Below are 22,975 nucleotides of genomic sequence, written 5' to 3' on the forward strand. Positions count from 1 at the left end.
AACTATCAAAAGACCATCTCTGCCCCAGAGAGCTCATCAAGGGTAGGTCCTATTAGGGTCAGAGAGTCCCTACATGCTACAGTGCATTAAAAATGCCAGAGGTAAGATGCAGACAGAATAGTGATCCTACATCAAACAGCCAAGTGGTTTGACACCCCATGTGCGAGGAGCCAGCCTTTCCTCAGTACGCTCACTCCAACAAAGATGGATGTTAAGTGGTTCCCCCCAAACAAGAAGTCCACAACTCCGGTAAGTTTGTTTAGTCTTCGTCTAAACTCCCCTCTCCAAAAGCCACCATCCCATTTTGTAACATTATGAACACGATGGGCCAAATCCATCTGGAGTGTAACTCCACCAAAGCCAACAGGCCCATAACTCCCACCTGAAACAGAGGACAATTATGAGATAAACCAGAAGCTGGTAGCGTTGTCCATGTGTCTCACCTGTTTTGTATGTGACCGTGACTGGCTTGCTGCTGGCGGGGCTGTCTCCACGGCCCGTCACTGCGTACACCGTGATGGTATAATCTGCTGCGGGCTTAAGGTCGTTGATGGTGGCAGTGGACATGGTGCCAGGCACGGTAAACTCCTGGACAGGGCTATTGCCACCTGGGACGGCGGGTAAGAAAGAAAATGCTGATAATTACTCACGTTTTAAACAAAAAGCAAGGGATGAGCTGAAGTCAATGGAAGACTCCCATTGATTTCAATGAGATTTGGGTCAACCCATAATAAGTTGGAAAGACCTTTTTCACCCCAAACCAAGAGGCAAATGAGAGGCCCATGGACCTTCCAGTGCAATGAATGGAGTTTCTGGATGTGGTAGCAAAGATGATTTGCCCCACCTTTAAAGTTCAGTCATGATATTTGCTTCTCTCAGTGCATATCCATCAGCACACTGCCTCCGTCTGAGTTCTCAGAGCATGCTGCATGCTACAATCATCGATCAGATTTGCCCTCACTATTTGCTGCAGTGTTTAAATGGCCCAAGCTTAAAGCTTCACACTTGGTGTCAACGGGGAGCTCTTGTAGAAGTGGTAATATTAGATCACACTGACCTGTTTCGCCGTAGGTTATCCTATAGTATCTAACTGTAACTGCAGGAGCATCCCAGGAAATCACCAGGCTGGTGGGGCTAGTGGCAGTAACTTCCAGGTCCCTTGGAACGTCGGAAACTAGAAAAGAAGTCAGGGTTAAAAAAGAAAATTAAAAAACATTTGACACTCCCCAGACTCCTGTTACTCTACTTACACTGGAGGCTGTTGCTACTAACAAGTCTTTCCAGTAGCCCACAGTTTACCGTCAGGTCTCTAGGTGACATCTGGCTCAAGAGCCTGAATCCAGGGGCTATGGAAAGATTGCTATTGACTTCTGTGGCCACTAAATTGAGCCCTAAATGTGTCCCTCCTGCAGAAAAACCTAGGGGAGTGGGAAATTGCCCAGAGAACTCGTTTCTGAAGACTACTCCCCTCGGTGGGAGGGCTTTGATGCCTCCCATTGGAGGGCAAGAAGAAAGGCCTCAAATCTCATGGATCTACCAGCCCAGGAGTTAACCGGAACTCCCTGGGTTTTTTCCTTTGCTTTGGTAGCACAACGCCCTGAGGCAGACTCACCACAAGGTCATTTAAAACAAAAGAATGTGCACAATGGACATTGGCTTGAGCTATCTGAATTAACACTTAGCCTCTTCAGAAACTCCTTTGTATGATAAAATGCCTTGTCTCCTTAGCAGATAGATGTGCTTTCTGCCTGATCCTAAGCTCATGGGAATCAGTGGGAGTCTGTCCATTGAACTCAGAGGCCTTTGAATCAGGCCCTTTCTCCTCTAGCCAACTTTCTGCTCTGCTGTCAGTAGTTCAGTTACTCGCCAGCCAGCCGGAAGGATTCAGTTTAACAACTTGTCGAGATGGGGCAGGAGAATTTCAATGTACATTTTGTCTGGCTTGTTTCCGAACTGACCTGTAGTTTGCTGGCCAACCAAGGGCAAGCTCTCCTCTCTGCCGTTGACAGCAATAATGCTGACCACGTACTCTGAGCCTGGGGCCAGGTTAGTGAGGGTGATGGAATTCCGAGAAGGTGGGACACGGTCTTCCCTGGGCCTGGTGCTGCTGTGTTCCAGATGGTGGCGAATTTTGTAGCCGGTGATAGTGGCACGAGGAGCAATCCAGTGCACAGTGAAAGAGTTGGCAGTTATATCCGAAAAGTCAATGCCAGATGGAGAATCAAGGCCTGGTTGGGGCAGGAGGATACCCAAGAAAAGGGACATTCAGCTTATTTGAACAACAGATACATTTATTTTGAAATGATGAGGGATTTCCCCAGCCCCACCCCATGGTGGGATTTCAGAATCCTGCTTGCACTCCTGCCAAACACTGTTCAACACTGAACCTATAAATATGTAACGATCCAGATCATACAGTGGCGTTAAAAAACCACAGGAAAGTAATTGCAAAAATGGAATCTCCTCGCAAGGTCAGCCCACATCTGGAGTCCTCTGAACTTGAGGTATCTGACAATTTTAAATGTTTGCCCAAACAAAAACACCCAGCCCTGGTTTCAGAGAACAGAAAAAGCCAAAGTACAAAAACATCCAAATACTTCTGAGACTTGGCTGTACAATGTCAGAGGGATACAGCGGAGGGACCTGATCCTGACGTGTCTGGACGCCTCTTGGGGGGACTGGACACTGGTCTTTTATTGGGCCAAATCCTCGGTGGATGTAAGTTAGCATAGTCCCACTGAAGTCAATTATACACCTTTTAATTAAAACCAGCTGAAGATCTGGCCCCTTGGCCATTTTGCTCAGCACTTCCCAAGCTGTCTCTCTGCAGCACTCCCATAAAATCTTTTATGCAACTCTCCAACAATACATGTCAAGGAGAGCAAAATCGTAAAGGCTTTTATGCCCTAAGTTCCCCCAGTGATTAGAGTTGTCCTATCAAGGAGCGGTTAACGGGAGAGATAGAAGCAAACGGAAGTTTTCCAAGCAGGTTTCCACATACCTGTTTTCTGCACGCCTGTCAGAGGGGTGCTCTCATGCTGCTCATAGACGCTGTAGACTCTCACCAGATATTCAGTGCCAGGCAGGAGACCTGAAGGATTAAACCACACCGATTTAGACCCTCACAATTTTCAGGCTCTCGGAGCAAATGAAAAACCTCAGCAATTCTAACTGACACAGCTCATGATGTGGAGCGACCGATTTTTGCTTAGCCTGTGCAAAACCTGAGCCTAATGGATAGTCAAGACATTTGAGTCCAGCTGAAGCTTGGTTTTAAGCATGGGAATGGCCTTTGGTTTCATGGAAGTTTTAGCCTGCAACAAGTGTTGGTGGTTTCTTTTTTTATTGCTATTTGGCAAGGACATTATTTAGATGGGTTTGTCAGCAGGGATTAGTTTTCCATACAGGCCTCCCAGCTCTGAGCATTTACTGATAAACAGGGCCAGATCTTCAGCTGATGTAAACTGAAGTAGCACCACTGACTTTCAGTGAAGAGCTTCTATTTTACGTCAGCTAAGAATGTGGTCCTTTATTTTTAAAGCAGGTACTGTCTCTCACTCAACCAACTTGTCCAGTTTCTAGGGAAAATCCTCCCAACAAAACACAACTTTTCTATCAAGATGAGCAAATTAATTATATGCTTGTGAGAAATGCAAGAGATCAGTTGCACTGTACTGCTGAAATTTCAGATAGAGCATTTATTTTCCTTTCCAAAATCTAAAAAGACTCAAAGGGGACCTTTTGCTGATTTTAAACCTTTGTGTCTTCATCTAGACCGCTGCACTGCAAGTCACTGACTTTTTGTCAAACAAGATAGGCAATGTGTACCTACTCTTAATACCTAACCAGGTTCAAATGCCCCCCAGTATGATAAATCATCCTCCTTGTCTCAGCGGGAAAAGGTTTACACAGTTTGACTTTAACTTCGTTAAAACAATGAACCAAGTCCTTCGCTGGTGTAAATTAGCATATCTCTATGGAAGTCAATGAAGCTATGCCAATTTACACCAGCAGGGAATCTGATCCATTATACTTATTCCAATCAATTTCTTGCTTTTCCTTTCCTTTATGCTGGGTCTCCAACAAGAAATTCACTGGAGAGCTGGGGTTCTTAATGTGTTCAGAGGATGGACCACATCTTTCGGGAAATAATCTCATGGACCAACTCACCTCCAATTCACAATCAGGAAAACCGTATCTCCCCAATTCATGACTGCTCAATGTCCATGTGGCAGCTATACCCATTAACACATAGGAGAGTAATATTAAGAAAGTACTTTACGTATTTGTATCTATTTTAATGTAATTTAGCTGCTGTAAACCATGGGAAGGGAGCTAATACCATCTGACCACCTACAGCCCAGCAAGTGTTCTGCAGACCCACCAACCATCAGTGGACTTCAGCTTGAGAAGTCCCTTACGTTCCGCTGACCTATGCAGGTAACCTCTTACTTGTTAAAAACACCATGTTGTCGGAGGGTGAAATGGTCAGCTCAGCAACATCCTCCTCTTTCTTCACAGGTGAGTAACGCACCAGGAAACTGGTCAGTTCAATGGATACTGGAGGACTCCAGGTCACACGCATAGCATCTGGCCCCACGTTGGTGAAGCGCAGATCAGTTGGAGCAGGAACAGCTACATGCAAAGAATATTGTTTTTTTTGGGTTTTTTTTGTTAACATTTTCTGGAAGGTGAGAGTTTACCAAGGTGGATGTTCAGGGAATCTACAGTGTATCTCATGCAAAAAAGAGGCTACGGTGTCAGATCCATGCAAACATACTCCTAAGCTACCTTTGGTTCCACTACAGTTAAAAACACTCATACTACTGTCAGGCTCCTTTAACCTCTTGGCAATTGCTGATACTTAAATGTATTCTGTTGAGATAATTTGAAAACAAGATGGCAGGTTTCTGTAATATTGGCCTTGCAGCTGCATCTTGGGTTACAGAGATGTGGCCAAGAGAGGCTTAAGTTGCCATACAGCAGTTTACATATGAAAAGGTCCTTTCATCCAAAACTGATACATGCATACATAGGGGAGGAGAGGGTAGATCCATTAAGTCCCTTCGCCTCTATGTCTACTTGTGTGTTTAAGGGTTTAGAACCTCAGCAGCTTATTCACACGACACAGGGTTACATGCACAAACTAGTTCTCAGTTCATCTTCTACCCATGCACTACAGAGAACCTTGACAGTGTGACATGCCTGTCACTAGCGTGGGCTCAGGGAGCAATGTTTCTTGTCCATCTTTTAAGGCAAGATTTGAAAAGTTGGGCCACCACCAAAAAAATACGAAGCGCTCAAATGAGTTGACCAGTGAGAGCGTCGGGGGCTAAACCGAAGAGTGTCTCTAGAATTGTATCCACCCTTTGGGGGATCCCATCTCCCTTTGGGGATTGTGATTGAGGATCTTATACTTTGGGGATCACATAACTGAAGTTTAACAATGAAACCTGAAAAGCTGAAAAGCCAGCATGAGTGAGATCCTGCCTTTGCAGTTATCCACAATATAAAAATGCAGTTCATGCACAGGGCTAAAACATGCAAACGGCATAGCCCTTCCCATCCTATATTTAAAAGAGAAGCCAGTCCTTGTCCCTCCCTCCCCCCATCACAGTGAGTGGCTCAATTCTTCTCAGAGAAAGCCCATTACCCTAGCAGCTAGTGACAGCATGAAACACCATCCAGATCACAAACACAGAAGTTTTCAAAATTCACCCGTTTGCTGTGTCAGAGTGGTAGGGGCGCTCTCTCCGCCATTAATGAGTGTGATTACGCTGATGTCGTAATCAATGCCCGGCTCCAGGCCTGTGACTGTGTAGTATCCTACTGAGGAGTCCACAAAATCTTCAAAAATAGGGACACTTTCTCCTGCCGCAACTACCGTGACGCGGTAACCAATAATGGTGGAGGCATTTAGCGGGGTCCACCTCAGGCCGATGCTTGTATCAGTTATGTCAGCAAAGCTTAGGTCAGTGAGCTGGGGCACCTCTACTGAGTGCCGGGGGGAACAGCAAACACACACAGAGGCAAAAGAAAAGAGGAGGGGGAAAAATAAGGCAGTGTGCATCAGGTTACACGTCTTAACGGTGAGGAAACGGTCAAGCGATGACGGTGATATGCAACATTTTCCCACTGAGGGCCCAATTGCGCCACTCTTCCTCACATGAAATAGCACCTTGCAACACACGGAGGGCCATATTGACACAGGGAAAGAAGCAGGCAGGAACGCAGGATTTCAGTGGGAGTTAGGTGCCTAAATACCTTTGAAGTTCTGGACTCTGCCTGGTGGGATGTACAACAGCCTAAGTAGGTTAGGCACCTAACCCCATTGAGCTCACTGTACGGATGAGACAGTTGGGCCCTGAGGTGGTTTTTTAAAAGATTCTCTTAAAGACACATACCCAATTTTAGCATTTTTAAAAAAATTCTCTTGCCTGTTAATCTTTAAGCAAGAGAAAACTGGATTAGTGATAACTGACCCTCGAGATTTTTAAAAAAAAATAGTCAGAATACTATGCCCAGCTTCAACTGTTCAGAGCATAAAATTATCAACACACTGGGAATGCTGAAATAACTGGAGAGGGCCCAATCCTGAGCTGGCAAAAACTGCTGTAGTTCTATTTAAGTCAATGAAGGCATCTGGTGCAAATCAGTGTATCTTTATTGAGCTAAAAGAAATTATGATGATTTTCTGGCCCGGTATTCTTAAAGTCCTACTGCTATAGCTGCAGCACAGGTGCTAAAACAAAAACCCCAAACTTGGAAGCAATATAAAGCTTGCTTAGAAAAACTGTAAGTGGTTACAAATGAGCTTTTCTAGGATATGGGTTTTCCATATGAAACGCACAGCATCACCCAGCTCTTAATGTTATGCTAGGAGCAGTGTGTGGCTGAGAGAAACTGACTTGGTTTCTTAACCAAACTTTACAATCTTCAAACCAAGCCATTGAATTAGGATTCATTTGAATAACCTTCTACATGCATCCTAGATGTTTGCATAGTTAACAAGGTTATGGGATTTTCCCGATGGACAGTACAACTTTAGCAGAGCTGTTCTTTCCCAAATGTTAGACCCAACAGAAATCAGGGATTCTGCTTTGCCTTTAACTCTTCAGCTGGCACAAACTGACACAGTTCCTTTGAAGTCAGCAGAACTGCACCAGCTCAGAGTCTGGCCCTGTCACTTTAAGGATCGAATCCTGAAGTCAGTGGGAGCTGAGGATGCTGCTCCCCTCAGTAAGAAAGGACCTATGGCTTATTACACTTGTGATAGGATCATTAGGAATTAGCTGGAAAAGGGAAATATCAGATAGAAATGGTGCAATAGGCTGGTTTGCTTAATAACTGAGCAAATATTTCTTGTTCTGTCATGAAAAACAAGTATTTTACAGATTAAGTGTAGCAAAATGTCCATTTTCTGTAAAATAACGATTGATCCTCATGGGATGCATTTACCATATCACCTTTCAAGAGTATCAAAAGACACAAAGGATGCCATTTTAGTGCTTTTTCCCCCCATTAGAGCATGGTACAGGGTTAAAGCCATTGTTGCTTTAATGATACAACACTGCTGCATGAGATACCCACTGGAGCGCACAGCAACTCAGTGAAGCACAGACATTTTAAAAGCCGGGTTAACAGCAAGCATTTGCCAAACACACGAGCTGGCATTGTTTCATGGCTTAACGGAAACAAAGCCAAACAAAACCTTCACAAAGCAAAACTAACACCCAATCATTCAGGAATTCAGATGTTTTATCGTACTGCTGTGAGTCCTGGGACCACAAAGTAATCTGCCGCTAGCTCCTACCAGTACTACATTACGTCCTGGCTCCCCCTTCTGCGACGGCTCAGATCTGCTGGCTGGGGCACCACGGGGTGGAGTCAAGGCACTACCCATTCCCCAGCCCACCTGTGCAAGCGAGGCAGTGTACCGGTTTCACAGAGACAGCTCTTCCCCTGCGGATGGGCTGCCAATGCGTAAGGGGGTATAAGGGCCCCTTTACTCCCTGCACTGGCACGTAGGGCAAGTGACTACCTTGCTGGTAGGGTCTAAGCCTGCAAATCCTCCACCATCAGAGTCAGCGGGAGGTCCATGTGCAGACTGTTTACAAGGTTGGTCTGTTACAATGACCGAGGTGGCTGCTCATTTTTCCATTACCTTGCGTGATGGTTTTGGAGATGGGGACGCTTTCCTTGTTGTCCTTGACAGAATAAACACTGACGTTGTACTCCAGGCCAGGGCTCAGATTTTCAAAGATGCAGGAATTCTGCTCTGCATTGACCACTTCTTCCAGGGTGTAACCCTGCTGCCCACTGGTAGGAACGGTGGTAACTCTGTACCCAGTGATGCCTGAAATACATAGATCACAGGAATCAATGTGGCGGATTTATTTACACCAGGCTTGGACACAATCGCTCAGAGAAAGCGCAAATGATATTAAACAGATGCTCCCCATCAACCTCAGCTGGGCACGCAAGTGCTTGCTCGACGTAGGATCGGTCCATTTCGCATTGACACACTGAGATACATTTCCAAAGAAGTGCCCGGGGGGGCTTAGCTGCGCAGCTCCCATGAGCATTAACGGGAGACACAGCTAGTCTCTGCAGCGCTTTGAAAATGCACTCTTAGGAGTTGCCCAAAGCCAAAATTCTAATGACAGGAAACAGGAAACGTTGCATCTCTCAGCTCAGGGTGGGGGTTTTCAAAGGCACTCGGTACTGGCCTACCAGTTCCCATTGAAGTCACGGGAAATGCTCCCATCCACATCAGTGGGAGAAGAGTTAGGCCAAGGTTGGGTGTTTTGGAAAATGCCACACTCACTTTCAATGAACTAACCCCACATTTTCCCTTCCGGCCAGAAACCCTCTTGGTTTTTTTTGCTTTCTTTATTTCAGACTCTATGTTAGCTACCGAGGATACTGGAGCAGACTCCTCACTCCCCCGGTCCTACCTGACTTGAAAGGCAATCTCGATCATCCTTTGGACTATCACTGTTTGACATGGAAGGTACAGCTTTAAGGGTCCTGTTGCCGACCGTTTTCATACAGGAATGCAGAACATTTGTATTCTAGCAGATGATATTTGAATGTAACTGAAAATAACATATGCCAAAAGATGACATGGAAGCTAAACATTTAATCGGTGCCCGGTTAGCAACACTTGCTGTGCCATCAGTTGCACTAGTGTAATTCTGGAGTAAATCACAGGAGTTATTCTTGATCTACATGTTTGTAATGTGGAGCCGTTTCTGATGCTATTTAATTACCTGGACTTGTGCTTCTATCCCAGGAGACTGTCAAGATTCCAGTGTCAGAGTTAGGCTCCAGATGCAGGTTAGTCGGTGGGGATAATGCTAGAAGAAACCAAATGCATGATCAGCTGACAATCCCAAGAGTCATTTGAAAAACAAAACAACCCAGACCCTTAAAATTAACCAACTAAAATAGCTTCTTTCAGAGCTGTACTCTGATGCAGTAATATTAATGTCATCTGAGAATCAAAGGGAGAGCAGACTCCTTTGAGACTGAGAAGAGAGAAAATGGCACACAAATGCACTGTTTTAGGGGTTTAGCAATACTACTACGATTAATAATAATTCTTTTAGCGCTCAGTTGAATTCAGGCCAAGAGATCTTAAGATGCTTTATAAAGGAAAATTATTAGCATTATTCTCATTAAATATAGAGAAGAACTGAGGCAAAGAGACTTGCCCAAGGCTATCCTGCAGTGGCAGAGCTGCACATAGAATCCAGCTCTCCTGAGCCCTCCGCTAGTACCCTACCCACTCAGCCACGCAACAACCTAGCGAAGTAGTCAGAGCATTACATAAATTAGTAAGGGATATTCAGATGTGTCGTACGTGTAGTTACTCTCTTGATGATCGGCATGTCTCTGTCCTGACTGTCCATCAGGACTGAAATGCTGTAGACATACTCCACTCCAGGAGTCAGGCCAGAGATAACAATGCTACCAGATTCAGAAATCACCTCCCGTGGGGCTTCTCCACCTTGACTTGGTCGCACACCCAGCTGCAGAGGAGAAGAAAGGGGGAAGGTTGCATTCCAGCCTTACACATGAACCATCTAGGTGCCTATAAGCATACTGGACACATCCTCCAAAGTGATCAGCTGACTTGTCATGGGGAAGTTAGCCTATGCTGGAGCACTGAGGGCATGGATAACCCTGCAGCTGGGTAAGCCTCAGGGAGCACAGCATCACGCGGCAGAACGGGACAGTGCAACCTCATGGTGCTGTGTGACGGACTATCAACTCGATGCCCCAAATATGAGCCTGATCCAAAGCCTACAGAAGTCAGGCAAAAGACTCCCATTGACTTCAGTGGGCCTTGGATCAGGCGTGTGAGCGCATCACCTCCTTTGCATAAATATTTTAACCCCTGAATAGTCACTTCAGCTTAAGAACACAAGACACTGCCCCGCTCTACTCAGTGCTTCCATATTTGTGACCACCCTTCTTTCCCCAAACCATCGTCTATAGCCATTCGTTCTGAACTGGTCCTAGCTGGGTGACAGCTAATGGAATTGAGCAATAGAGAGCAAAACAGATCCAAAGGCTTCAGTGGGAAAATACCTTGAAACCAATCCTTGGCGCAGGCGTCCAGGTAACAACAATAGAAGTTTCTGTCACTTCTGTGTTATAGGGAGGGATGGAGCCCATGGGTTGCACTGTGAAAGGAACCGATAAACGGAGTTCAGACTCAGCGCTACCCAGAGAGTTACCGAAATCTGTAACTCTCTGGGTAGCCGTTTGTGATGTTTAGGGGCAGAGGAGGGGAAGAAGGGAGGGGTGTCAATGTAAATACCATTTACAGTATTTTTTTTTTGGTTCATAATTTGGCTGATCCTGGGATATATTCGCAGACTTAGCATACAAAAAGCCTTGGCTGAGATTTTGCATTTTATTCTTTAAAATACTATCAATTAAAAAATTATACAATTATACAACATATTCCGAACCTGGAATGGACTCAGTCCAATCGGGTAGTTGTGAAAGGCAATAGCTTTCTTTATCTCAGCCACGCAGTGTCCTCGCCAGAAATGACCACATCTAAGGCAGACACTGGGGGCCAAGTGCATCTCTGGTGTAACTTTACTGAAGTCAATAATATTACACCAGGGATAAATGTGGATGCTTAGTTTTAACTTCACACTGATATAAAATCCACGCACTCCATTGAACAAAGGATGTGGTTATCAGCCTTATCGATGAGAGGTTTGATTCTTGTTGGTTTACATCACAGCTTCATCATTATTTGAATAGCAAAATCTATCTATTCTTTCTACAAGTATGCAGTGGTTCTTAACTAACTCAACATAACACTATAATCTTTGGGAAGAAACGGCCCTTTTAGCCACTACTCATTCTCTTAAACAACTAGCTAACACACCAGAAAGGCTCAAACATAGAACTGTCCGAAAACGTTTTTTTGAGGGAAAATGTTTTTTTCATCACAATGCACATTTCCATGGGAAATGTCAGCTTTTAATCATTTTTCCCCCCTGGGTTTTTGCTGCAAAATTGGAAAACCCACCTAACAATCAAAATACGTTGGGTGAAACTGAAAACATATGCTTGCCTGAAATGTGTTGGTGTTTGGGTTGTCGACAACTGACATTTTTGGAAATTTTCAGTTTTAGATTTGTTTTTCAACAAAAAGCTGAAACATTTCATCAGCAATTTCTAATGGAAATGTAATATTTTTGGTTTTTGTCTAAATTTCTTATGAAGTATGGTGGGAAAGCCATTTCCCGAGTAGCTTCATTCAAATATTATTTCAAAGGAATATTTTGAAAGACGAGTTAGAACGGCCGGTTTCAAACGCAGCCTATGCTTTTGAAGATGACAGTGTCATTGGTAAATGAATAAGCACCCATCATGCTTACAAGTAGTGAAGACTGCAGTTTCTCTGCTGCTTTGCTGGTTGCCTTTCACCGCCACAAGGTAGACAGTGTACTCGGACCCAGGCTGCAGGTTCCTCAGGGCGTATTTGGTGACAGATGGCCCCACCTTGTACTCCTTTTGTTGGCCGCCTCTTGTGGGACCTGCAGTCAGTTGGTATCCTGTGATCGGAGCGCGTGGTGGAGTCCAGGCCACTAACACTGCAGACTCAGTAACATTGTCAAACCTTAGGTTGGTGGGAGCATCAAGTTCTAGAAGGAAAAGCAAAGTGTGTATTAACAGTCCTTCCATGGGTTTAGCATGGCTTTCTTTTGAAAAATCTTGGTAGTCGTTTTTTAAAAATACCAAAACATGTGCACCAACTTTAATTAAAAAACACCATCACATTTCTGGGGAGGAACGCGTTAACCTAAAATAGTCAAGAGGAGGACTATGCTGTCAAATAACCCTATGCATGCTTGTCTCTCCTATATGAATTATACAAGGTCTTTGGAATTATACAAGGTCTTTCATATGTCTCCATACTGGCATTTTCATCCTTAAAGGCCCTGACACAGCAAAGCATCTAAGGGCTAGTCTACACTTACCTGCGGGGTCGACGCGGTGAGTTCGACTTCTCGGAGTTTGAACTATCGCGTCTGATCTAGACGCGATAGTTCGAACTCCGGAAGCGCCGCGGTCGACTCCGGTACTCCACCACTGCAAAAGGCGGTGGCGGAGTCGACCTTGGAGCCGCGGACTTCGATCCCGCGGCGTCTGGACGGGTAAGTAGTTCGAACTAGGGTACTTCGAGTTCAGCTACGCTATTCACGTAGCTGAACTTGCGTACCCTAGTTCGACCCCCGCCCTTAGTGTAGACCTGCCCTAAGTAATCTGTACGTAACTTTAAGCACATAAGTGATGTGCTGGATCCAGAACAAAACGAATGCAGCAGAGATGTTACCCCCTGACAAAATGCTTACTTATAGGAATTAAAGTCCAGAAAAGGTCCTGGGAAAAAGAACGCCCAATGGGAGTTAGGCATCTGAATACCTTTACAAATCTGGCCCTATGTTGCTTAGTGCAGTAGTTTTCAACTTTTCCATGCCGCAATCACATGTTGTAACTAGCATCAGTCAAAAAATAGTTCCATCTAAATATTTTTTAAAAACAGAAAATAGTTTGACTAAATGGAAATTTATGAAAAAACAACAACTGTTAATGGAACATACCCCTCCAGTTTTGGGGTTCTCAGTGTTTTAATTTTTATCAACATTTTTTGGGGAGGGAAAAAATAACTCCCTTCCCCGCCCCCATCTATAATGAAAAGGAGGATGGTCATAAAGAAAGGGAGAGTTATTGTGACCCTCCTCAAGCCTGTTAATGATCCCCATGTTGAAAACCAGTTGTTTAGAGGATATGAAACTCTACTGCCACTCGGGCTTGTTCCACACAGAAAATGATAGCATTGTATCTCTCTCTCGTATGTAATCATAGCTTATTTGTAGGCCACTGTTTAATGGAAAGACAAAAGGAGAAGCAAGTTTGCACCATCAGAAGACTTTTGCTGGAGAGTTTTTCTTGGGAAACCTGACTGATTTCTTTTCCCCAGGACTGTCAATTACAGGACACAACGTATCAGATTACTTTTAGCAATGTGGTTCAGACAAAGCAGTTAAGTGGATGATCGCAGCCTATGGAAAACAATTCCTTATGTATGTTACTAGGGGGAAGGATAGCTCAGTGGTTTGAGCATTGGCCTGCTAAACCCAGGATTATGAGTTCAATCCTTAAGGGGGCCACTTAGGGCTCTGGGGCAAAAATCTGTCTAGGGATTGGTCCTGTTTTGAGCAGGGGATTGGACTAGATGACCTCTTGAGGTCCCTTCCAACCCTGATATTCTATGCAGGCCTATTCAAATGACTATGCTCTGCTTCATATTCCAAATGAACATTTGGGGCCAGTTTTGCAAAAGAGCTCCACTCCCATTTAGGCATCTAAATGAAGTGGGCAGATTTTCAGACGTGCTCTGCACCTGGCAAACCCCAACAAGAACAAACACCAGAACTTTTAGGTCTCAATGGGAGCTGAGCTCTTGGGAAAAATCTGGCCAATTGATGTGGAGTTTTTTTGTTTGTTTGTTTTTTGTAAACATGAAGGAAATTCAGGGTGGGATTTTCAAAGAAGTGTTTTCAATGGGACTTGTGCTCCTAAGTCATGTAGATACTTTTGAAAATGTCCACGCACCTAAACTTACTTATTCTGAGGAAATGAAATAAGATCAACATGTCTTCTGCTTCTCTCTCTTTTAGACACTCTGGGCCAGACTTTCAACAGTGAGAACAACCGTTCAGAATATGCGATCAATGAGAGTTGGGCACTTTTGAAAGCCTGGCCCTGTGTGTAACTTCAGAATCAAAAACTGGGACACTTTTGTGGCCACTCTTTCAGGGTTGTGAAATACTCACAAGATCCACATTCTGACTTTCTTTGATCTGCTTCTCTTGGGTTGGGAAAACACTTCAAGGAGTGGATCAAATCATAGCCATACCCAGCTGTTGTTACACAGCACTTGTCATCAGTAGATCTCAAAGCACTTTACAAAGGTCATTATATCCATTTTACAGCTGGGGAAATCAAAGAGATGCTGAGCTTCACCTCTGTCCTTTGCATCCCTCATCCCTTGCTTCCAGCCTCTCTACGGTTGTGGGAAGCAAGGGACAGAGGGACTGACAGGAAGTCTCCTTCTCCTCACACCAAGGAGCCAGAGGAGGGGTTTTGCAAGGAACTGACTGCGCCACTGATACTGTACTGTCACCACTAACAAAATTGTGAGAGGCTTTGCCCTTGAACAATGATTAGTGGGAAACAGGCACTCCCTACGAGCCTGATCCAAAGTCCCATTGAAATCAATGCAAAAAAAACTTCCACAGACTTCAGTGAACTTTGAACAAAGCTGTGTGTGACAACAGTGAAACAGGGCTGTAAAAACACCTTATAGCAGGGTAGCTAGAGGTCTTGAACAAACATTTTGTACCCCCAACGTTTTGATTGAGGAGGCAATTGCTGCCTCCTGAAAAGAATAGCAGGATATCATATGACGAACCAGGACTGACATGGTAACATTGGGATGTATTTTAACTATGCGCCAATTCCTGTTCTTAGAGGCACACACAGAGCTCCTATGGCGGTCAATGAAAGCCAACCGTGCATGTCAGCAATCAGCGTTTAGATTGGGATGTACAAAGGCAGTCTAAGCAAGTTAGGCACTCAAATCCCATTGAAATTCACCCTTAGGTGCCTTTGCAAAGTCACTGCCTCACAGACCATGGCTAGCAATGAGCCAGAAGGGCACACACCTTCTCAATCAATTAAAAAAGAAAAGAGAACTCCAGCCACATTAAATTGTTTTCAAACACCATGAGAGTTAAACCCCTATTGGAAAGCACTGGAAAAGAATACCTCTGCTAAGGAGATCATTGCATGATCAGCTGAATTCTCAGCCCCATCGTTTTGCTTATTGGGTGCCACATGGTTGGAATGAACTATTCCACTTTAGTGATGTATTTACATGTTACTCTAAAGGAAGGGAAAAGAGTCACTTCCAAGTCCATGAAAAAAGCATCAAGGAAAGACACTTACTAGTCGTTTGCTCTCCAGTCAATGGCTTGCTCTCCCGGCCCTGGAGCACTGCAAAGACCTTGAAGAGATAGGTCGTTCCAGGTAAAAGGTCAGTGACCTCAGCAAAGTAATTCCTGGTAGTAGGCAGTTTCTGTCCATGTACACCAGGGCGGTTAACTGGGGTGACTTCCACCCGATAGCCAGACACCGTGCTCGATGGGGGGGTCCATATGATGGTGATTTTGACATCGGTGACCTCCACAAACTGTAGCTCCTTGGGTGAAGGAACATCATCTGACAGAAGAGAAACCTCCAGTAAGACAGAGGGATTCCTTACAGAATGGTAAAGGGGACTCCAGGAATAAGTGCGGAAAAAGGAAGAAGTGAGTTCTAACTGAATAACTAAACTATGACATGTTTGACTGAGACCATTTACACAACAGAAAATGTCAAAAAAGCCCTATCTTAACAAATGATTTAAAGAAAATACCTGAGTCTACTGTACATCTGAAATTACACTAGGTGGCTGAGAAGATTTTAGTCTAAGATTTGCATATGGATTGTTTTGTTGGCACAAAAGAAAAACTAAAAAAATCAAATGCATGAAGCAGCAGAATGTCAACTTCGTACAGAGCCACAAGTTTGAAAAAACAAAACAAAACAAACCCCAAATTATCCAATGATAAACAAGACGCTATTTTGCTAATTAAGAAGAAAAGGCTTTTAAAACCAGCAGAACAACTGGAGAATCTATACATTAATTTTAAACCCAATCCCTTTATAATTAAACAACTACAGGGCGTGACCCCAGCCTCACTGAAGTCAGTGGTAAAACTCCCTCTGGCTTCAATGGTGCAGTATCAGAGTCATTGTGGAGTCTTATATTCAACAGAGGTTTCGGATTACTTGTGCAAATGAGTTCCACATGCCGCCTATGGTTAACCAATACAAACATCGGTAATTCACAGACTATATGGATGACAAATCATAAAATAATTGAGCCTCGTTCATTCCTGGCATTGTTCTCATCGCAAGAACATCTGATTCTTTCAGAACATTTCTTTTTGGTTCAGTTATACAGCCTAATTGATTCCTTTTTTAAAATTAAGGGCAATTTTTTAAAAACTTGGGTGCCTACAGTTAAGCTCCCAAATCCATAAGTACTGAGTACTCCTAATGACTTCAGCAGGGGCTCAGTACCTGAAAAAAAAATCTGCTTAATTATTCAGGTGTTTAAATATGGATCAGGGTAACAAACCCTAGACACCTGAAATCTGAAGTATCATGGCAACCAGATACCCTTTCAATGCTGGTAACATGATCTCGCAAGAGAATCTTTATGACGACTTAGAAAAATCTGTTGAGATTTTCCCTTTGCCTAGACATGGTCTTACAACAGAGATCAGCTTGTACATGAGCTAAACACTGGTGAGGTTTTCGGTAAAGGCCATTCTTGATTGTATGTCCATTCAGAGCCTTGCTGGTGGTCCACTTACAGCTAAAACTGGACTCTAGAGGCTGCAGTTTTCTTTTCATTTGGCCCTGCTGCATCTGACAAATTGCTTTGGAATGAACAATGTCCCAGGAAGCATGCTGTCTGTTACCTTTGGATGGGATGCCCGTGGTTTCCTGCTGGATAAAGACGGGAGCACTCTCTTGATTTTCTTCCACTGCATAAATGGTGATGTTATACTGAACCCCAGGCATTAAGTCACTGAGAGTCACAGAGGTAGCTGTGTCAGGCAAGTTGAGCTCTGTGCTGCCACCTTCCTCTGATGGGGTATAGACAATTCGGTAACCTAATGTGACAAAACAGACATGATCACCAGACGCAATTGCTACCACCAGCACAAGGAACTGTAAAAATAAGAAATGAACACATTTCCCCCCACTGATCCAAAAAACACCCCATAACTTTTAAGAACATGCTTCCCAGGTTTGTTATGGGCATGACGTGGGGGCAGACAGAGGCCGTGGATGCAGAGGATAGCGGGTTTGTGATTAGTCAAGTGAACCCACAGAATCAGTTTGCACCCAACCCACTGTAAAACCCACCAGGAATCAAACAGGCACCTTGCAGCCTGCAAGGTGCATCTTGTACTCCCCATTTGTCTGAAAGACACTTTCCATGTGGCGTCCAGGGTGGACAGAATTGCTCATCCGCTCTGTTATGCTTTGTATGTTCCTCTCTTCTGAATGTCAGGTTTTGCAAACATTCCCTCAACAGTTTAAAATAGTTGCATATAAATGAGGCAGACCTGTGATGGGAGCTTGTGGTCTGCTCCAGCTAACGACAATTGAAGTGTCATCAACTTTATCCACGTTATGTTTGGGAGGTGCATCAGGTGCTGTTTAAAAGAGATGAAGTGAATAACAGATGAGAAAAACAAGTGTGGCCAAGACATGTCAGAACATCTGAGAACAATCCACAGAATAGAGATTTCCAAAGCCAAGCAGCACATCCCAACATGTACCTGTTGTCTGGGAAGTAGACAGGATCAGATTCTGTTCTCCTTCTTCTGAGATCTGATAGACATTGACGATGTACTTGCGTCCAGGTAGCAAGTCTGGGATGTTAACGGAGGTGGCTGTGCTCGGGAGATCTTTGCAAAAAAGAAAATAGAAAAGACTTAGCAACGGTTCTTTTTTTCTCACCAAACAAACCAAGCAAAAACTCTGGGCTGGTTCTGTCGAGTTACAATTTTCTTGTGATAACATTTGTTTGGTCTGAGCCTGCTCTCTAGTCCCATCAGAAAGCCCCACAAAGCCTCGGACAGTTCTCTACCACTGGCAGGCTACTTAGAAGAGGGTTGGGGCACAGACTAGCCAGGGGAGAGCAGGTCAGCAGTAAGGTGCAGTGGCAGATTTGCATAGCAACCAACTGCACTCTGCCTGACTTTAGCCACTGCTATGAGTCCAGCACTAATTTCACACCAACTCACACCCTGATTTTCTAGTTCTGTCAGGGAGGTTTTGAAGAATTATCTGGGTGGTCCATGCAAAATTCAGAGGGGGCAGCAGCTGAATGGAAATCAAAGAATGTCGTTCTTTCCCCTCGTATTCTTTTCCGGAGCACAACTCCTGGGAGTGTTTAAGCATTATCCTCATAATGCCCCCTGTGAAATATTACCACCCCCATTTTACACAGAGAGAACTGAGAAATGGAGACACTAAAGTTGACCTGACCATAGTCACACAGAGTCTCTACGGTAGAGAGAGGGATGAAACCCAGATCTGAATCCCAGCCCCTGGGCGTTAACCACCAGACCATCCTTCCCAGCCAGTCTAATATGCTGATATTATAGAACGTGGAGATCTCAACGGAAAAAAATATTAAACAAGAGTTAGTCAGCTCTTGAAAAAAAGGATGGTTCTAAGAATTCACCCGGATACAAGAGTAGGAGAACCAACTCCCCATCACAGAGCTACACGAATCTACCCCAGCCGAACAGGTTCAAACATCTGCCTTACCAAGATACTGTGGCTCATCCCCCTCCTCGCTAAGTTCGTACTCAACGCGGAATCCCGAGACAGTGTCAGAGGCGGAAACCCAGGAGACTACAAAACTACTTGCTGTAATTTCTGTGACCGATTCAGAGGTAGCAACCACAGGAGAAAGGGGAGTTGTCTCTCCAGAAAGGGTGTTGCCTGCAGAGGAAAAAAAGATGGGGAGAGATCAGAAGGTTTTATCTGAATTAACAAATGCCAACCCAAAAGAAATGAAGAGACAGATCCTCAGCTGGTGTTAACTGACATGGCTCCATTGTCTTCAGTGGAGCTCTGCCGATTTACGCCAGCTAGGATCTAGGCGTACCTATTACCTTTATAAAAAGATAAGTACACAGTGTGGCAAATAAGCAACAACAAAAAAACCAGTCTATTATAATATCCACAGAGGATGCAGCTGAATTTTTAACAGGAAACAAATAACTTAGGGAATGATCCTACAAGGAAGTAAAGTGTAGGAAGGCGGCTGTATGGAAATACAGTTTCATACTGTTACTTACTCGAAATAGGTGTAGTACTAGTGGTGGTAAAATCAAAGCGGGTGACCTCCCTATGTCCATATTGCTGCACGCTGATGAGCTGCCCTTCATACAACACCCCAGGTTTCAGGCCGGAGATAGTGTGGGAGTTCAAGTGACCTGGGATGGTGGCTTCTTTCCATGCCACTCTCTGGTTTTTCTAAAAGAACAAAGACATCCAATACCATGAAAGAGACCCCCAAAGCCCATTACGCTTTTATATGGCAGCCCATCACTGTGGCATCTGGACGCCTATATCTCTGGCAGAACTCATATCCAGATGAACAAAAGTCCTCGGAAGGAGGAGGGGCGGGCAGGGTGGCCCTCCAGAGGCATTTTGCTGTGGTTAATTTATACTGGGTAACGATCCTGTTAAAATTAGGGGTGTGCCCTGAGGTTTGAATAGTTCTCCTTTGCAAAGGTTTAAGCAGCAATATATACCCAGCGATCATTCAACAAGCTAGAAAAGTCAGCCAGCAATTCTACAGCAGATGCAATATTTGGAGATCATCCAGTAACACACTTGAGCTACCCTCTGAAAACAATGCTCAGCAAGATTCTCCCCCTCTGACCCACACTTGATTTCTATGGGAAATGCTAAACTGAATCCCCACCTTTCTAAGGTCAGGCCCCCTGGTGTTTAAAGCCCATTTCATTAAGGACCTGATCCAAAGTCCATCGAAATCAGTGGAAAGATTCCGACTGACTTCAAGGGACTTTGGCCCAGGCCCTGATTGTTCTTGTAATGCCAGGCGGTGGGTATGCACCAACGTGCTTAATGGATGAGTAGACATCTGTAGAGAGTGTTGTCTGGGGCACTGTCAGACAACTCATTTGCATTGGTTAAAATGAATCACTCTTAAATATGAATAAGCCAGCACGCTGTGGCTAACCAGTTTTGGCTCAGACTTTACAGAAGAAAGGCAATGACTTAAGTTTATTTAATCTTCTGCTGGCTGTTTACATCTTTGTATCCTGCTCATTTTTACCTCCTCGTTAAGGTGATACAATCTATCCCAGTTGTTCCAGTAATATGTCCATGGTACAAAGCCAATGTTCCCTCCAAATAAGGAAACTTTCACAAGGATTTACACTATTCATCCCACACATAATCTCCACCGGCCTAATTTCCTAGAATATTTGCTAACTCTGTAGGCCCAGATCCTCAAAGATATTTAGGCACCTAACTCCAAATGAAATCATAAATTCATAAGCACACTGATCAGTAATGCTCATTCACAAATATCCATGATCACTGTACATGCTTAGATAATATCTGTCACTTTTAATCCTCAGTGCAAGTGTCCTCTACAGTAGGGCAGGATCACTGAATTAGCAACTAGAGCTGGATGAAAACATCATCTCTCCCCTCAAAAAAAGCCCCCCCCCTTTTTTAAATTTTAACAAAACGTGAATTTTTATCAGGAAATTTTTGTTTTCGTTAGCGTTTTTCAGGTTTTCATTGGGGAAAAAATTAAAATTCCAAAACCAAAAATGTTTTGATTTTTGGCTTTTGAGAGCCTTGCATGGATATCAGGAGCTACAAACACAGATGATTTATATAATGACTGAAGGACATACTTACCGGTTTCCATCGGAGAATATACTTGGAAATATGAGAGGATTCAGGTGCATTCCACTGGATAGGATGGGAATTGGGATGACTTGCACTCTCAGTGATAATCACTTGCACAGGACCAGTAGCACCTGAAAGGGAAGTTCCCCATTTTAACTTAATTAAGGAGTTTTCCCCTCTAGTTTGCTATTCAGTGCATCCAAGATTTATTAATCAAAATGCATTTGCTTGTTAATATTATTATGAAGGTTTGAAAGAAATAGTTTTTCACTCTATCCCCCAGGCTCCAACACTCATTATAGCAAAGGCTCTGGTACACCTATCGCCTCTTGCTCTAGAAGCATCAGCATGTGCTGTTGGGATAAGCTTATGATGGAAGAATTGTGTCTGTGATGGAAGACTTGTGTCATAAGTGGTATGGAAAGAGACTTGCGAAACAGAGTCAGATAGTTTGGCAGAGCACGGGGAATAAGAGAACTTTTTCAACATGAGCTTATTATAAATGAAGTTTTATCAGTTACTATTCGCTGCAATTTGGGTTAATTTTTAAAAGCAAAAAAAACTCTGCTAACTTAAAGCCTCATCCTGTGTCATGCTAAGAACCTCTGGAAAGGTGCTGAGGATCCTCAATGCTTAAGCTAATGGGAGTTGGGTACCGGCACCTTGCTAGACTGTGTCCATGGAATGCTTTCCCAGAATTAAAATGGATCTCCACAGCTAATCAGAGTCTGTCCCACGGCAGGATCAATGTCCTGAGAGCTGCACAAGGCAACACAGTAAAATCAGGGTGCTTCAGAATGCTGGAGAATCTTAGATGCTGACCATCTGGAGAGAAGGTCAACAATACGGCCACCACCAGCAAAAGGTTCAGAAGTCTCTTACGCATACTGGAACAAAAGCAGGGGCAGAATAAATTTCCATATAAAAGAGCCACATTTTTGAGGATGTTTATGGATAGGCTGTAAACTTCTTATTCAGGAAGTAGCACCTCCATCTCTCAGTGGGACTAGCCCCATATCATCATACTATTGTGTGGATAAGGACCCCAGCCTTCGGCTTCAAAAAAAAAAAAAAAAAGAGGGGATCTCTAACAATCTCCATTACATTTATTCAAATGATACATTCTTCCATCTTGTAGGAAGAGGCAGTTTTTCTGCTAATGATTGAAGATTATCAGTTAAAAGACACTATGCATTTTACAACATCTCTGAATCAACTCATTTTAAAACCTGGGTTTGAAATGACTGCCGTAAGCACCTGAGTGGAGGAAAAGCAGGCCTTGCACACACACGCCCACAAGCCAATCGAGAGCCTGGAGGTTTAGTTGTAGGCTTGCAACACAGCACTTTTGTAAACCCAGATTCAGAAGAGCACTTAAGCATGTATTTTAAGTGCATCCCTATTCAGCAAAGCGCTGAAGCACATGCGCATGTCCCACTGACTTACTTAGTTGAGTCAGGACCAAAGATGCTAATGGCTTGCTCCATGCCCACTGGAGACCGATGGAAAGGCACCCACAATTCCACTGGGTACTGGATCAAGCTCATAATTCACAGCACCTTTTGGCCTTGTTTAAGCTCCTTTCTCTGACTCCTCATCCCTTCCCCTGAACTACGCTGTGAAAAGCTTTCAAATAAATGTGGAAAAGGTCTGACTATTGAACCCTCATCTGGTACTACACTAGTGGGTGTAAGTTCCCAGGGAACTCCAGCATTGAGCCGTCTGACTCTGCAGGATGATCTGTTATTTTAGCCATTAAATCCCCCGTCCACACACACCCCTTTTTTTTAAAGGTTTCCTTTTATAGTTTGTTTGGATAAGAGTGTAACATACATACCTGCATATACTT

At 44.0% G+C, this 22,975-nt stretch overlaps 1 protein-coding gene across 7 annotated transcripts in view; it reads right to left on the reverse strand.

Moving 5' to 3' along the window:
* Positions 1-22,975, reverse strand: part of FN1 (fibronectin 1) — a 68,233-nt gene that overhangs the window by 19,555 nt on the left and 25,703 nt on the right. For 3 of the 7 annotated variants that reach the window (XM_045033101.1, XM_045033100.1, XM_045033098.1), the window contains exons 13-30: positions 21,136-21,257; positions 19,533-19,710; positions 18,997-19,173; positions 18,000-18,128; positions 17,784-17,873; positions 17,130-17,324; positions 15,547-15,819; positions 11,910-12,176; positions 10,597-10,691; positions 9,866-10,034; positions 9,273-9,359; positions 8,165-8,356; positions 5,719-5,994; positions 4,453-4,635; positions 3,002-3,091; positions 1,959-2,228; positions 1,058-1,174; positions 444-608 (exon numbers count right to left, since the gene is read on the reverse strand). In XM_045033101.1, the coding sequence (XP_044889036.1) occupies positions 444-608; positions 1,058-1,174; positions 1,959-2,228; positions 3,002-3,091; positions 4,453-4,635; positions 5,719-5,994; positions 8,165-8,356; positions 9,273-9,359; positions 9,866-10,034; positions 10,597-10,691; positions 11,910-12,176; positions 15,547-15,819; positions 17,130-17,324; positions 17,784-17,873; positions 18,000-18,128; positions 18,997-19,173; positions 19,533-19,710; positions 21,136-21,257 (3,075 nt within the window). The remainder of the gene's footprint in view (positions 1-443; positions 609-1,057; positions 1,175-1,958; positions 2,229-3,001; positions 3,092-4,452; positions 4,636-5,718; positions 5,995-8,164; positions 8,357-9,272; positions 9,360-9,865; positions 10,035-10,596; positions 10,692-11,909; positions 12,177-15,546; positions 15,820-17,129; positions 17,325-17,783; positions 17,874-17,999; positions 18,129-18,996; positions 19,174-19,532; positions 19,711-21,135; positions 21,258-22,975) is intronic. The other 4 variants (XM_045033102.1, XM_045033099.1, XM_045033105.1 and 1 more) reach the window with 2 other exon arrangements.

Source organism: Mauremys mutica, chromosome 10 (genome assembly GCF_020497125.1).
Source record: "Mauremys mutica isolate MM-2020 ecotype Southern chromosome 10, ASM2049712v1, whole genome shotgun sequence".
Taxonomy (NCBI): Eukaryota; Metazoa; Chordata; order Testudines; family Geoemydidae; genus Mauremys; species Mauremys mutica.